Below are 16,970 nucleotides of genomic sequence, written 5' to 3' on the forward strand. Positions count from 1 at the left end.
ACTGACCATACAGAAAAAATCTCTCTCTTTTTGGACTTGTGGGACTCGGGTGTTACTCACAACAGCAGTAGGTAAGACATCTTCAGAGAAAAAGAACGCTTAAATTGACAGGGCCTCTTCAATAACATACAATATATATGCTCCTTCCAGCCATTTTGCCCTGGTCATGAAGCTTTAAAAACTATGCAGACTTTCCATGATCACGTTTTTCCCAGTGGAACACCAGTTTGTAGAAGGGTACCTCAGATCAATTTGCACTTACGCTGCTGGGCCGGGGCAAAGAGAGGGGGCAGTCAGCAGGATGGATGAAGAAATCAAGGGATTAAATCCAGGCTGGGAATTTCAAAAGAAAGTAAGGGACAGAGGTGCCCAAATCCTATTAAATCCAATGAGAGCTGAGCATCAAGCTCCCCTCAACTCCTTTGAAAATCCTAACCTCAGAGCCCAGGGTGGTAGATAGCCTGTGCAACTGAACTGTTCAGTAAGCAGGCGATCAGGCAGTTAATAGAACATCTTTATACCTGTGACCTTGAGACAAAACACTTAAGTTAGTTTAGACATGAAAAAAAGTGGGGAAGGGTTTCATTCTCCAGTCTGAAAAGAAGTTTTTTTTTCCATTAAGCTTTTCAATTAACAGGTTTAGGTTTTGTGGAGTTAAACATCTCCCCTTCTGTGAGATAACCTCCACTACAACAGCTAGTGCTAATGCAGGAGAATCAGGAAGTGAAACAGATGAGCCCAGTTTCTTTGCCCCAGGTGAAGGAAATGCAGAGTAGACAGCTAGCAATAGTGAAAGCCATTTGATAATCAACACCCATTTAATAACCACAAGATATTTTTAATGACATTTTCCCTCTCAACAGTATCCCATTTCACTAACAAGAATAAAGTACTGTTCCAGAACTCAGATGCTCATTTTGTTTGCAGCCTGCTCAGCAGAAAGAAAGAAAAGAAAAAGAAAAAAAAAAAGGGAAAGCAGGAGACTTGGATTTTTGGATTCTTGATCTCAAACTATTTCACAAGAAAAGGAGATCATGGACCCAAGTCCACCCTTATGTGTTTGAAGGGCTTTGGTAGGGTCTTCTAACCTACTCACTGAATAGAACTTAACATCTAATGCACCCCATTATTTGACACAGACCCTTTCTGTACTTGGGAAAGAGGCAATGTTGTAGCGTATGCTAGAGCCAGGCATAGTGCATGCAACTACTGGAGAGCTACGGCCTTTACAGATCAAACACCGTACCTCAGTCCTGACCTGCGGCATCTCCTGCTATTCCAGGCCTGGGCTCCCTACACAGCTGCATCAATGCACCTCAATCCCAATCTGGAGCATCCTTGTTCTTCCCATTCTGACCTTCCTAAACAGGGACATCCTGACAAGTCCGGTATTTCAGGGATAAATATCATTTGTAATGTAGGAAAATGTTCACCAGAGATCAAACTTACTTTGCTTGGCACCTTGGAAGGCAAATGCAAAAAGATGGCATGTTAACCAAAGCAGCTGTATTCATTTATCAGGCAAATCTCAGCTGTACCAGTTAGTCCCCAGGTTTCATATTTAGGGCCAGTCTACTCTAGCAGAACTCCTATGTTCCTGGACCTGTTTACCATAGACCATACCCCAATTCTATTTTAATAGGTGCTGTAATGTGAGTCAGCAATACATTAGTTCAGTTTGATCTTGTTCACATACATAAAAACAATCACCACAGGCTCAGACTGGGTCTCAACAGTTTTGTTATACATGGGCCAAACTGACCTGCTTCAAAGCCAGTCTCAAAACAGCGAGAGGAGGGTTTGGATGAGACCAAGCTCCCATGGATGATCAGAGTGCACACAAATAAAAAAAAGAAGTGCTGGGTCCCAACAAAGATGTTTAAAACAAACCGGGGAAGCCTAGAGCATTGGCTCAAAACCCTGCAGGGATCACACAATAGCCAATGAACCAGAAGTTAGGAACTGAAGTATTAGCCTGCTACCCCATTTGCAATTTTATTCTCCCATGTACAGCTTCCTCATAGCCACAGCCAGGGCAGCACCTACCACACTGAAAACTAACTGGAACACAGAAGTGATGCTCAACAGGATCTCACGTTTATTATTGAGAAGTGATTAATGGTGAAAAGAAAGGCAACGCCCATTCCTCATTGGCTTAACAAGAAACTGAAGAAACATATTCACTACACATTTTACAATATTTTTCGTTCAAAATTCATGTTCCTGTAAACAAAACAAGTTTTTACCACTGTTCTCAGCCTTTAAATCAAATTAATCCAGACTTAATCTGTAATCCATATAATGCACAAGAACAGAACATTTCTTAGGACTCCTAGTACTTGACTTTTGAGTAACAAAGGGTCAGAGGAAAACAAACCACCCTTAGACACAACCTTGGCAATAATTTCCATTCGATTCTTCCAGGCAAATAAACCCAAATAATTAATAAAATTCCTCCTCTTCCAGTCCAAGGAAAAAACAGTTCTTCCACTTTCTGCGGCGGATGTCCAAAAAAAGTCACAACTCGGTGTTCCAAGTGCAAATGTCAAAACCAGGGGGAAGGAGGCACGAGGGAAGTGGAAGAAAGGGATGCAGCGGGGTTTAAAAATTAGAGAAAAAAGGCATATGCCACTTACGGACTTTCAAATCCGGAAAACATAGTAAAAAGACAAAAAACAAAGCATATGCTCTGAAATCACAACCAAAGCCAAAAGAAAGGGGACAGTTTTTACCTATACTCTACCTAGAAGGGATTTTTTTTTTTGTTGTTTTTGTTTTTTTAGTCCTATGTCTCGTGACATTCCAATACTTTTTTTTTTTTTTAAACTGCAAGTTTGTAAGTTTTTTGTTTTAAAGTCAATGAAATTAAGAAAAAAAGTCCTAATTCTCTCTGGGGTGTTCTTTTTTCTCTTCTCTCTCTCTCTCTTTGAAAGATATCCCAGATGCAACCTCTGCTGCAGTCTCTGTGGGAAGCGTAGCCTTTTACTTGACACGGCCTTGGCGTTCCTGCAGGAGAAAAGAGAAGATGGTTAGTTTAGAGCAACTCTTGCAAAACTTCCATGGGTCAAGAGGGAACAGGATTTTGTTCACTACTATCTCATACACAGACCATGAAAACATAGGGCTGGAACGGATGTCAAAAGATCACCCAGTCCACCTCCCCACACTGAAGCGGGATTAGGGGAGGGATAGCTCAGTGGTTTGAGCATTGGCCTGCTAAACCCAGGGTTGTGAGTTCAATCCTTGAGGGGGCCACTTAGGGATCTGGGGCAAAATCAGTACTTGGTCCTGCTAGTGAAGGCAGGGGACTGGACTCGATGACCTCTCAAGGTCCCTTCCAGTCCTAGAATCTATGAATTCCTAAAACCTTCCCTGAGGGGCGTTTGTCTACATTAATATTTAGAGGTCTATCTGGTTTATGACCAGAGAGGTCCATTATAACTAAGCTGAATCTGAGAAACAGTCAGTTTCTGTTCAAAGAGCAGGAGCTCATTTTAAGAGGGCAGCTGCACATGGTTAGTATGACAACGTACTTACATCGTATCGTGTGATGCCTCCCAGCTCTTGCCATTTCCCCTTTATAATAGCAGTTGCCACCACAACCCCTCCCCTCGCACCCTGCTCCTTTCCTCTCCCTACCCCCAGCAACATCTTTTGCAGACAGCAAGAGCAGAGGTCCTACCAGTCTAATTCATTAAAAAACAGCTCTCAAAGGCCTTGGCTACACTGGCAATTCACAGCGTTGCACTTGCTGCGCTCAGGGGTGTGAAAAAACACCCCCCGAGCGCAGCGAGTGCAGCGCTGTAAAGCGCCAGTGTAATCAGCGCCTGCAGTGCTGCACGCTCCTTCGCAGCGCTGCAAGCTATTCCCCTCGGAGAGGTGGAGTACTTGCAGCGCTGCGAGAGAGCTCTCGCAGCGCTGGCGGCGCGACTACACTCGCGCTTCACAGCGCTGCCGCGGCAATGCTGTGAATCCGCGAGTGTAGCCAAGGCCACAGATGCAACCTGCTCAGATTCCTCCCGTTTTGTACAGCCTGCCAAGTATAATGAAGGGAAGTGGGACACAAACAAGGAGAGGGGGGGAAAGGGCAGCCAGTGAAGAGCTAGTGAAATAAACAAACTACTCACTGCTAATGTTCTGTCAATTAACTGGTTGGACACAGTCTGGGGGGCCAGGTAGAGGCAGCCACTGTGCTAGTTATCAGTGAGGGTTTCCAGAGCCTCACTGGTGGGGCGAAACAGGGCTCTCTTCCCCATTCCTGTAAAGGGATCTTCAGAATGCAGTTCCCAAGAGACCTGCCTCCAGTTCTCAATCCTATCAGGCTAGAAACCAGTCTAGAGAGTGAGTAGGTAACAGTGGGGAGGAGGAGTGACCTGCCCTGGGAAAGGAGGGATTTGGGGGCTTTCAAGAGTGAATTGGTAGCAGGGGTCCATTTGCTGAAGGAGATCAGATACTCATTTATGGCTAGTGAGAACAGGAGAAGAGGAACTGAAAACCGTTTGTGTTCAGTCCCTCAGTGAACTAGGCACTGGCAAGTTGCTTGCTCAGGGCTATAAAACCAAGCCCCTGACAGTTCTCCAACCACAAAATTCATGCCTCGCGAAGACTGGTGATCCAGGGTACAATCCTTCATTTTAAACAACAATGCTTCCAGCCAACACGACAGCTAAAACCTCAGACTCAGGCTGAGGTCAGATTGGTTCACACTTCACTTTTTCAAGGCAGACAGTACAAAAGAAGTGCAAATGGCATTGAATGGAGTGGTAAGCACTGAAACCTGAAGATGGCAATACATAAGAACAGCCATGCTGTGTCAGATCAATGGTCCATCTAGCTCAGTACCCTTTCTCTGACAGCAGCCAGTGCCAGATGCTTCAGAGGGAATGAACACAACAAGGCAATTTGAGTGATCCATTCCCTGTCATCCAGTCCCAGCTTCTGGCAGTTGGGGGTTTACACACAGAGCATGGGGTTGTGTCCCTGACCATCTTGGCCAGTGGGTCTCAAACCTTTTTTTACTGGCGACCCCTTTCACACAGCAAGCCTCTGAGTGCGACCCCCCCAATAAATATGTTTAAAAGTGTGTTTAATTTAACACCATTATCAATGCTGGAGGCAAGCGGGGTTTTTGGTGGAGGTTGACAGCTCGCGACCACCACCCCCCCCATGAATAACCTCACAACCCCGAGGGGTCCTGACCCCCCCCCCCGTTTGAGAACCCCCGATCTTGGCTACTAGCCACTGATGGACCTATCCTCCATGAACGTATGATTTTATAGACCTATCATATCCCTGCTTAGTCGTCTCTTTTCTAATCTGAACAGTCCCAGTCTTTTTAATCTCTCCTCACATGGAAGCTGTTCCATATGCCTAGTCATTTGTTGCCCTTCTCTGCCCCTTTTCCAATTCTAAGAGATCTTTTTTGAGACGAGGTGACCAGAACTGCAGACAGTATTCAAGGTGTGGACATACCATGGATTTAATATAATAGCATTATGATCTATCCCTTTCCTAATGGTCCCTAAATCGTTCACTTTTTTGACTGCCACTGCACACTGAGCGGATGTTTTCCCGAGAATTACCCACGACTCCCAAATCTCTTTCTTACATGAGAGCAGCTAATTTAGACCCCATCATTTTGTATGTATAGTTGGGATTATTTTTTCCCCATGTGCATTATTTTGCAATTATCACCAATGAATTTCATCTGCCGTTTTATTGTCCAGTCTCCCAGTTTGGGGAGATTCCTTTGTAACGCATTACAGTCAGCTTTGGACTTAACTATCTTGAGTGCCGTATATACTCGTTCATAAGCCGAATTTTTTTTAGTAAAAAAGGGAAGCAGCAGAGAAGGGGGTCGGCTTATGAACGGGGATAGAGAGGGAGAGGTGGGACACAGCCCCGCCAAGGAAAGGCCGCACAGCCAGAAGGGAAGAGGCGGGGCCAGAGTCTCTCCGCCTGGTCTGGCCCGCCGAAGCAGGCTGCGGCCAGGCCAGAGACATCCTCCCCTGGCCCTCCCCAGATAAGGTGGGAAGGGATGGGGAGAGTGTGGGGGTCCCGGGCTAGGGGTGGGGTCATGTGGAGGGTGGTCACAGGGGTTACTCCCCTAACTCCCAGCTTCTCCCCTCCAAAAAATTTCCCCACCAGTTGCTGTCCCAGCCCGTCAGGGTAAGCAGCTGGCGCACCAGGACACTTTGTTTACTTAGGTTTACCTCCGTGCCTGCGGACGCTCGAGGTAAACAAACCATCTCGGCCCACCAGCGGCTTATCCTGATGGCCCAGGAGCCAAAAAGTTTGCCGACCCCTGAATTATAGGGTCGGCTTATGAACTGGTTATAAAATTTTTCCATTTTTACTTATCCATCCGGGGGTGGGGGGGTGTCGGCTTATAAACGAACCGGCTTATGATCGAGTATATATGGTAATTTTGTAGCGTCTACAAGTTTTGCCACCTCATTGTTTGCCCCTTTTCCCAGATTTGTGGATACGTTGAGCAGCACAGGTCTCAGTACAGATCCTTGGGAGACCCCATTATTTCTCTCTGTTGTGAACACTGACCATTTATTCCTACCCTTTGTTTCCTATTTTAACCAGTTACTGAGCCATGACAGAACCTTCCCTCTTATCCCAGGACTGCTCACTTTGCTTAAGAGCCTTTGGTGAGGGACCCTGTCAAAGGCTTTCTGAAAGTTCAAGTACACCATATGGACTGGATCACCCTTGTCCACGTGTTTGCTGACCCTCTCAAAAAATTCTACTATATAGATAAGGCATGATTTCCCTTTTTAAATGCAGCGTTGACTCTTCCCCAACATATTGTGTTCATCTATGGGTTTGATAGCTTTGCTCTTTACTCTAGTTTCAAACCATTTGTCTGGTACTGAAGTTAGGCTTACTGGCCTGTAATTGCCAGGATCACCTCTGGAGTCTTTTTTTAAAATTGGTGTCACATTAGCTACCCTCCAATCTTCTGGTAGAGAGACTGAGTTAGTAGTTCTGCAATTTCATACTTGAGCCCCACCCAGTCCCTTGGGTGAATACCGTCTGGTCTTGGTGACTTATTACTGTTTAATTTATCAATTTGTTCCAAAATCTCCTTCTATTGACCTCAATCTGGGACAGTAGAAATGTCAACTATTTTACTGCTGATCATTTTAACAGAAGCAGGTAGTTATTCCAAAATCCCCAAAGTACCTCCTATGGTTCTCCAGGTGCCAAATCCTCATCTGTCCCCTACCCAGCTGCCAACCCCCCCCCCCCCCCCCCCAACTTCCCCTTGACAACTGCTACACCACAATTATGCATTGTCAGGATAAAAATCGACAGCATATCGAAAAACGAAAGTGGAAAAGAGTAAATTACATTGAAATTCATATCAAAGAAACCTCAGTGGCTACTGCATTGATATCATTTGTTTTCATGTTGGATTCATTAACTTTTTAAATGTTAAATGCAGCTGCTGCAAAATTTCCCTCTGTGCTACTTCATAATCAAGGGGCTTTGCCACAGAACTTGAGTCCAGCTTACCACAAAGGATTAAAAAAAATCACGTTGGAGAGAGAGATGCTAATTTAAATCGACTCAAAGCATTTTTTAAACGTCCCTGACAATTTATCATGCAACGTCAATAAGACGACCAAAAATTTGCCAACAGATGAGCTCTCCATGAACAATGATGCTCACATCCAGTTACTGATTGCCCCCTTTTCTCCACCTAGTCATTCCCCGTGATCTCTTGCTTCAAGTTCATTGAAAAAGTTGGCCCTCACTGAAACCATTCTTGGATCCAGTTTCTACCCTCAGCACTGGGAAAAGTTAACCATTACCATTCACCATCAACAACAGAAAATGACAGCTACAGGTGTCTGGTTAGCCTCAGGCCTTTGTACCCCAGTATAACTGCCTGTGTCGAGACGCTTCGGCTTGGTCTACATTGAAAAAAGTTATATTGGCATAGCTACATTGGTTAGGCATGTGAAAAACCACCCCCCGACCCACAGAGTTATGCCACCAAAACACAACTACGTTGACAGAAGAGTCCTTCCATCCATGTAGCTCATATCATCTGGGGAGATGGTGTTCTGCACTCTCAGAAAACTCCTTCTGTCACAGTCTGACTCGACACTAGGAGACTGCTGGCATAGCCTCCACAGAGTAGACACAGCCATGTTTTGGTACAAGGGGGCCTTTTCTGATTTAGTTTATGTCGCTTGGAAAAAGGTTTAATCTAAATCTAACCAAGCCACCCTTACACTGGAATAAGAGTGTCTGCACCCTCTGGATAACCAGTAAAAGTTTCGTGCAGGCGAGGACTAAGCGCCAATTTGAAACAATCCATTTCCTAGCCCCCATCAACCAAGGATACAGTGAGTGGAACGCCGCTTCAGTTTTAAAGCTTCTTCCCCACAATAGGCCTAGTCAACCCCTACTTCCCTTTCTCCACAGGACATTTGAGACAAAGCCCTGGATACTTACATGTTGCCTTTTAGATGAAAATTAGGCTAAGGTGGAGCAAATTCTGTTCATTAATATCTGCCATACAAACGGAGCAGACCTGAAAACAGCAGAAATCAAGAACCACAACAGATAACCAAAGCAGTTTTGATCCCTGGGCACCACGGTACAAATAAATAATAAAGCCATATGCCTGGGGGAAGCTGCAAATCGAAATGAAGTTGCCAGGTCTTTCTCCTCCTCTGCCTCCTGGTTCTGAATCCAGCACAGTTCACTAACCAAGGACAGATGGCAATATGCCACACCCACTCAGGAAGAGGTCAACTGCATGAACTGAACTCTACCTTCTCAGGCACAGATGGGTTTTAAGGTAGCTGCAGGAATACACAGCCTTAGAACGGCCACCCTCCCATTGTAGCTTCAAGTGAGAGAGAGTCCCATCTTGTCCTGCAGATGGTGGCTGCAGTCCCTGCTGACCACTTCAACTGATTAGCTGACCAGACAGACCCCAAACCACGGGTTTAATGAGTTGCTTTGTCCTTCCCCTTCCGTGAAAGTAAAGCTGCTCCAAAAGCCAAAGCATGGCACAAGGAAAGGAAGACAAGGGGTCTAAGAGGAATAAGAATATAAGACCGGTTTCAGAGTAGCAGCCGTGTTAGTCTGTATCCGCAAAAAGAACAGGAGTCCTTGTGGCACCTTAGAGACTAACAAATTTATTAGAGCATAAGCTTTCGTGGGCTACAGCCCACTTCATCGGATGCATATAGAGTGGAACATATATTGAGGAGATATATATACACACATACAGAGAGCATGAACAGGTGGGAGTTGTCTGTATGTGTGTGTATATATATATCTCCTCAATATATGTTCCACTCTATATGCATCCGAAGAAGTGGGCTGTAGCCCACGAAAGCTTATGCTCTAATAAATTTGTTAGTCTCTATGGCCTGGTCCCCACTAACCCCCCACTTCGGACTAAGGTACGCAAATTCAGCTACGTTAATAACGTATCTGAATTCGAAGTACCTTAGTCCAAACTTACCGCGGGTCCAGACGCGGCAGGGAGGCTCCCCCGTCGATGCCGCGTACTCCTCTCGCCGAGCTGGAGTACCGGCGTCGACGGCGAGCACTTCCGGGATCGATCCGGGATCGATTTATCGTGTCTAAATCAGACGCGATAAATCGATCCCAGAACATCGATTGCCTGCCGCCGGACCCTCCGGTAAGTGTAGACGTACCCTAAGGTGCCACAAGTACTCCTGTTCTTTTTAAGAATATAAGAATGGCCCTACTGGGTCAGACCAAAGGTCCATCTAGCCCAGTATCCTGTCTTCCAACAGTGGCCAATGCCAAGTGCCCCAGAGGGAATGAACAGAACAGGGAATCAAGTGATCCATCCCGTCACCCATTCCCAGCTTCTGGCAAACAGAGGCTAGGGACATCATCCCTGCCCATCATAGCTAATAGCCATTGATGGACCTATCCTCCATGAACTTATCTAGTTCTTTTTTGAATGGCACAGGGGAGATGGAGCAAAAAAAGTCACAGGATGCAGGAACAAAGGACAACACAACCCAAGAAGAGTCCCAGAAATGGATCCTTCATAGAATCTGGAAAAAGGCCAGAGACTAAAGGAAGCAGACTAGATACGAACTGTTTAATTTCAGGATGGGGGATCGTACTGCAAGTTTCTCTCAACTGAATATTCAGTATAACAACCTGAAGAGGCTTGAAGAACTAGTGCGGCATTCTGGCGCAGAATAATCCCATTACTTCCCCCACTATTGCAGCTTCACAGAATATTTAGGGGGAGTTTCTTATAAAGGAATGGTGTAGGGCATCTATTTGCCCCTGTTCAGATTTTTGGCTCATTCTGTTACCTGCTGCAAGTGACTTTTCCTTGCATGGCACAAGGATCTGGGTTTATGCTCTCATCCATGCATATGCCATGGAGGAAAAGCGAGCAGTTTCCTTCTACTCCGCTGCAACCACTTGGGGTCTGAAAGGCCAGTGTGTACTAATGTGAGCACTGCTCTCAGTGCTGAAGGAGATACGGGGCGTGATTTCATTCTCTTAATTCATGGCAGTAGTTTTTTCTGTGCTTTTGTTTGTAGCTGAACGAGCAGTTTCTCTTGCATTGCCTTCTAGGAAAAAGGCCTTAGCCTAGAGATGACGTCCCCTCTATACAGTCCAACATTGTCCACGCCCTCATCTAATGCAGTGGGACACCCCACCACCCACCGGGAGAGATGTCTTGCTCTCCAGGGGTTATAGAAGGTAACAAGCGAGTGCTGGACTACGAGAGAGAGGGGTAGGTAGGCAGATTTTCTGGGGTCAGAGATGGGGGTTAAGTGCTGTGTACCCACAACATCTCTATTCTTGTTTTTCCTCAGATCTCAGGAGTGTGGGGAATCCTGCTAAGCTAACACCCACGCGAAATCCCAGGAAAAGGGCTTGGGGCACGTGTACCTGCAGGTATGAACCATGAGATTCTGCCCTTTGACATGTGAATCCCTGGATGACAAAAAATATCCACATTGCGTTTTATTAAAGTTGCCCTTGATCAACAAAGATTGGCTCAAGTATAATGAAAAATGGAAGAAGAGAGAGGGGACAAACCAGGCAAAGCCAGAGCTGTGACGTGCCAGTGAAGGACAGGTCAGAGCACTGTGGGAATACAATGGGAGGACCAACTGTACACAGTACCGAGCAACACAATGGATAACAAGAAACGTATCCTTGCTCAGAGCAGGTGGAATAGACACCTATACACTTTTGCAAGCACGGCCGTGGACATGCTGTGTTTACAGATATCCTAGAGAGCTGAATCAAAATTCTCCATTCCAGACAAGGCCAGAATGTGATTATCCTGCATAATTAATTTCAGCCATGTCACCAGTTATAGGGAGGAAGCCATGATGTCACAAGCTGGCTTGTGACATTACTGAATGAATGGGTCTAGTGCAGTAATCGGATGAGAGGATGCAGTTTCCAGTCACACAGCTTGGGAGCCAATCCTGACAGGAGAGTAAAAGACTTACCTGAAAGTCTAGTTAGCACCTACATACTATGACGAATGGCACATTAGAAATGACTGATACACAGATGCCAATACTATGTACTTGTATAGCACCTCACAGAGGCTCTCACATTGATTTACAAGCAGCACTTGCCGTGAGGTAGGCAAGTATTATTCCCACTTTACGGCTGGAGAAAGATTTATCCAAGGTTACAAATAGGGACAGAACCTGCCACAGAACCCAGAACTCAACTGCTAATTTCAGGCCCTCCCCACCACACCAGTGATTGCCAAGCGTGTCAGCACACTTGGTGGTGGGCTGGTCACGGTGTTGTCCGATTTCAACACGTTACTTTCCCAATGTTTTTCCACATAAGCAGCTGCTGTAATGAGCACAGGGGTGTTTTGTATGCCTGAGTGGGAGAAGTGGTGAGACCTGAAACTTTTAGGCTGTGGGCTGCATTATGGAAATTGGAAAACCCTTACAATAGACCACGCTCCTTCCGCTAAGGTCATATGCACTGATGACTAAGTTCTGTCCTCTAGATACGTGCATGCAACTGCAGCAGAGATCAATGGGAGATGTGCGCCCTGCCCAACAGCAGAATTCAGCCCCATCTTCAATAACGTTTGCTGGAACTACTGGGATTCTTTAAATCTAGAATCATTTTGTTCACTTGGAAATAAACCCTTTGAGGCCTCCCATGTCAGATCATATGCAATCCTAACCAAACTAATACAGTTTCAGGGCTTCCAAAAGTTATGCCACAAGACAATGACTTCTGACTTGAACTAGAAATAAGAGTGATGTTTCTACCAATGATGTTTTTGCTCTGCCAGCCTTTCCAACAAGATCAGCTTAAAATGTGGTTATGGTTAGCACAAATACCTTCTTACTATGCTTATCCGCTCCCCATGCAGCTTCTGAGTCTTAAAATGCTCAGTTTATATACAAAACACAATATTTTACTACTGTTGGCACTGGAAAGCCAATACAACTGCAGCGGAAAGAGCTGCATCCTACCCTGACCTACACAGCAACAGAAACGCTAGCTCCATTCAGTCTGCAGATTTTTCTTGGTTTGTGACAATGGCTGAATTTTAGTTATTTATCACTCTGCATTCTTGTAAAGGAGCTCCTTAAAATTCAAAAAAGTAAATATACTAGACATGTTGATAACCCCATGCTAGAACTCCTCCTGCTCTGATAGCAAATTAAAATTTAATCAAAATCTTGATTAAACAAGAAAGCCTAACAACTTGACCAGAGGGCAAGCAAAATGAGACGCATCTGTGGGATCGTATGCCAAAGGAAGATATGTAATCAGGCCTGGAAATCTGAATTACAGGCACAGACAACCCAAGTGTTCCAGCAAACCTCAACTGCATCGGTCTGCAGGATATAGGAGAAGAGGGACTCTCTCAAAAAGGTCCACATCACAGACTGAAAAGCCAAATCACAGTATCAGGCTGAGTTTGCACATACTGACAGTTAGAAAGGTCTTGCTTCAGCATAAAAACTGAGCACACCACCTAATGTTTGTCTAAGATGCCGATCACTCTGGTATCTAATCAACAAACGGCTATCAAGGCATACAGAGTAAATAGGGAACAGCAAGATGTCCTCTTTCAAGAGTGGTCGTAACCAAAACATGACTAACCTATCGTAAGCACTTACAGAACACCAACCACCACATGATCTGTGCATTTTAAACCACAGCTTGCATTTCTATGTCAACCATCCAGCTTGGGAGCTAGGGTGTCGGGAGGGACTTCATGGAAGTCTTAGGCTAGGTCTACACTACCCGCCTGAATCGGCGGGTAGAAATCGACCTCTCGGGGATCGATTTATTGCGTCCCGTTGGGACGCGACAATCGATCCCCGAATCGACGGTCTTACTCCACCAGCGAAGGTGGGAGTAAGCGCCGTCGACAGGAAGCCGCAGAGGTCGATTTTTCCACCGTCCCTACAGCGGGGTAAGTCGGCTGCGATACGTCGAATTCAGCTACGCTATTCGTGTAGCTGAATTTGCGTATCTTAAATCGACCCCCCCCTGTAGTGAAGACGTAGCCTTAGAAAGACTGCCTCTATTTCTGCAGTGGCAGTTACATGCTGTCAGTTGTTCCTGGTTGTCAGCTGGCTGGCAGACATGTTCAAATCCCCCCCCGACCTGCTTTCAAGGCACCACCAAAACGGATGCAATCTAGTGCAAAGGATGAACTCTGCCAGTCTTCACACTCCAGATCAAAACTGCATTCTGAAGCAACAAGAAGTCCAATTTCTACAAACACTTAGAGGAACTTTCCTGCAGGAAGCAGCTGCCCTGAAGCGTATAACTTGCACAGGAAACAGAATGGTATGTGATCCTAAAGCAAACCACAACATGCTACTGGACACCAACTACCCAAAGCCACGTCACAATGAGCTAGTTGGTCCTTTTCAGTGAATATGAGCATTTAGATCCCCTACAAAAACCACAGGTAGTTAAGCTTTGAAAAATTTACCAGCACATCTTACCCATCGGAAGTTAATACAAGTTATGGGAGCCTTCTGAGTGGGATTCCAGAGACATCTATTAAGCACCCCGGGCTTCCTACCTGGGCTGGCATTTGGACCCGAATCCCCTCCTGGCTTTAGTGTATAGGCAAAATACATTTGTAGCTTCCATTCCAAGATCCCGGAAGGAAACAGGATTCCCTATTCCCACACCCAGCTGTTAATAAGAACATTCCCAACACCCTCCTTCTCCCACCACCATTTGGTAACTATGTGCTACAGCTTTCCTGAACAGCCAAATATAAAAACTTACAAGAATCTCATTAGCTTTGTTACTAATCAGAAGGCTATGGGCAACAGCAGTGAAACTGACTATACTCTTGTAAGTTTCAAACTGCAGCTATTGGTGAGGCCTAGAAATTTTTTTCTACTGGCAAGTCCAGTCTTCTTCCCTTGCCCCAGCCTTACTTCATCAGATATTCTTGTGTATATATTGGCATGTATGTCATGACATACATGAGGCAATAATGGACAATTTTTTCAATTTGCTGGCCCTGTGCATTTGACAGCACTGTGTTACCCGGCAGTTTGACTGTTTCCCTGCTTGGGTCTTTCAAGGAATATGGATCACTTTCTGCATTGACTTACATGTTAAAGAGTTAAAGTCTCCTATCCCAGCTTTAATAAAGTCAATGGCATTTACCAAGAACCTTCCTTTGAATGTTGTTGTAATGATTGGACTTACAAATTTACTCTAATTGAGGGCTTAACAGTAAAGAGTAGAATTCACCATAACTTAAAACAAGGGTTAATGTGAAAAGGTGCAAATGGAAGATAGAAAGTGCAAACAAAAAGACCTGGTATAACTCAAGGACTGTGTTAAGTTCATGCCTGGTAAACAAGAAAATCGTAGAACTAAAAAAATGAATGAACCAAAATTGGTGGGTCGGAAACTAGGTTTAATTGGTAAACAAAATCATGAGGGGATGGGCTACTCCACCCATCGGTCCCTTCTGGGGTTCTTAAATATTTTGGGGAGAAAAACTGCCTACTGGAGGAAGCTTCACCATGATGGCTGGTACCCCCACCATCTCCAGGGACCCAGGACCTTTGTCGCCCTGATTCTGAGACACGTCCTGGGCGGACCAGGCCAGATAGAGGGACCCAGATGAGCTCACCACCTTTACCGACTCTGGCTGAATCCCAACTGCCACCTGGGATGAAACAGCATTAGACTTCAACAGCAACAGCTCCAGCCACCTCAACTAACTTCTTCTCTTCTCCCCAGGCGGCCAGTTATTGCCATCTTTCATATTATCTAAGAGACTATTGAACAAGGAGGTTTTTCCTTCTATAAATTTTCTCCAGCTAAAGGGAAAGGGATACTGGATGTTAAAATGTAAATCTTAAGACTTTACATTTCAAATGCTTTGACTGTTTTTCCTTCTTTAACTTTAATAAAAGGTTAAAATGATTTTTAGAAATAGTGTATTTAGCTTGCTTAGTATCAAGGCAAAGTCTTTGTATATAAAACCCCTGACCTTGTTTAACATGGTTTATTGTTAACATAAACCAGCTACACCATTTATTCCACCTAATTAATGCAACATTATAGTACATCCTTGAGATTTAATCTGCAGTGATTACAGGGAAGTAATGCACCCTTGGTGCAGGCTTGGGATCAAATCTCACTCTGGGTCACATGAAATGGGTCCTATGACTTTGGCTGACTACATAGTAGAGAATGTAAGTGTTAGCACCACATAATTTGAACCACAAGATGTTCTGGAGAGGGAAGTTCACCCACTTCCCGGATTCAGAATCTCAATTGATGCAAAGCTAATAAAGCATTTGTTGTACTCATCGTCATACAATACAAATGTGACAGCCAGGTTTGAATAATACTGAATTCTGGACAACTCTACATCCACCCCCATGGAGCCTGGACAACAAGCACTTCATTCTCTAAGCCAGAGAAGCTTAATATTCATTTTAAGATAAAGTCACGGACAACAGGCCATGCTGTCTCCCACTTCCATTAACCAGTTGATACCAAAATTCAGTTAATGAGCTCCAGTAAGGAGGGCAACACTCCCTAGGACTTTTATACAAATTTCTCTTTTTCCTAGGTATTTAAAAGGGAATCTTATGTCCCAGCAACAGTAGCTGGGACATATGAATTCCTGCTTAGTTCTTTACAGTTTCATAGTGTTGTCTTATAAACATATATGAACCCAAGTATCAACCTGTTTGTGGCCAAAATATGACCTGCTACATGAGACTCCAGAGAGCATGATCCTCAGGGCTTTAATCTCTTAAAGATCTACTATGATGCCAAGAAATTCTTAAAGGTAGCCACTTTATATAGGACCTATACTTTTGTCATTCTTATGACAGACAGGCCAGGGAGCACAGCAACCAAGAACACCAATGCGCACACAGAAAAGGAAACAAATGCCTTTTAATTTCAAGCTCTATTAGACATAGAGGACAGATGAGAAGGAAATTAGTTTCTTTTCTTTTTATTAATTTTCCCCCCCCCAAGTTCCTACCTTACTATTCTATTACAAACAATAGAAAAGCAGCTAACTCAAAAAACTGCTCAGCACTGCCCTTTTAATAAAGAAATTCTAACAGTATGAAACTAGAATTGCTGTCTACATTTTGAGTTCTCTATAGAATGGCTCACAAAACCCCCAAATGCTGTTATTAACCTGATCAAATGCATTATTACATGACTTATCCTTCAATTAAAAAGCAGCATGCTGGGCAGCTACCCATTGGAAAGAGCAACAATCAACTCCCTAGTCTAGTCATCAGCTTGCATAACCACAATTCTTGTTAACCAAGACTTCCTTGGACAACTTTACTGCAGTAAAAGTGCAGTTGCACTATTTTACATGACAAATTATCCAGTTTTGTGCCACGGAGGAACTGGCTTATTAACTTGTAATGCTGTAAGACTTGCTATTACTACGAAGTACAACAGAGTACATT

At 44.6% G+C, this 16,970-nt stretch overlaps 1 protein-coding gene across 1 annotated transcript in view; it reads right to left on the reverse strand.

Annotated features, from left to right (window-relative positions):
* Positions 1–2,075: 2,075 nt before the first annotated feature.
* YTHDF2 (YTH N6-methyladenosine RNA binding protein F2) overlaps positions 2,076–16,970 on the reverse strand; it is a 28,891-nt gene continuing 13,996 nt past the window's right edge. The window contains exon 5 of the mRNA XM_065421630.1: positions 2,076–3,006. Within this exon, the coding sequence (XP_065277702.1) occupies positions 2,983–3,006 (24 nt within the window). The 3' untranslated portion in view covers positions 2,076–2,982. The remainder of the gene's footprint in view (positions 3,007–16,970) is intronic.

Source organism: Emys orbicularis, chromosome 23, assembly GCF_028017835.1.
Source record: "Emys orbicularis isolate rEmyOrb1 chromosome 23, rEmyOrb1.hap1, whole genome shotgun sequence".
Taxonomy (NCBI): Eukaryota; Metazoa; Chordata; order Testudines; family Emydidae; genus Emys; species Emys orbicularis.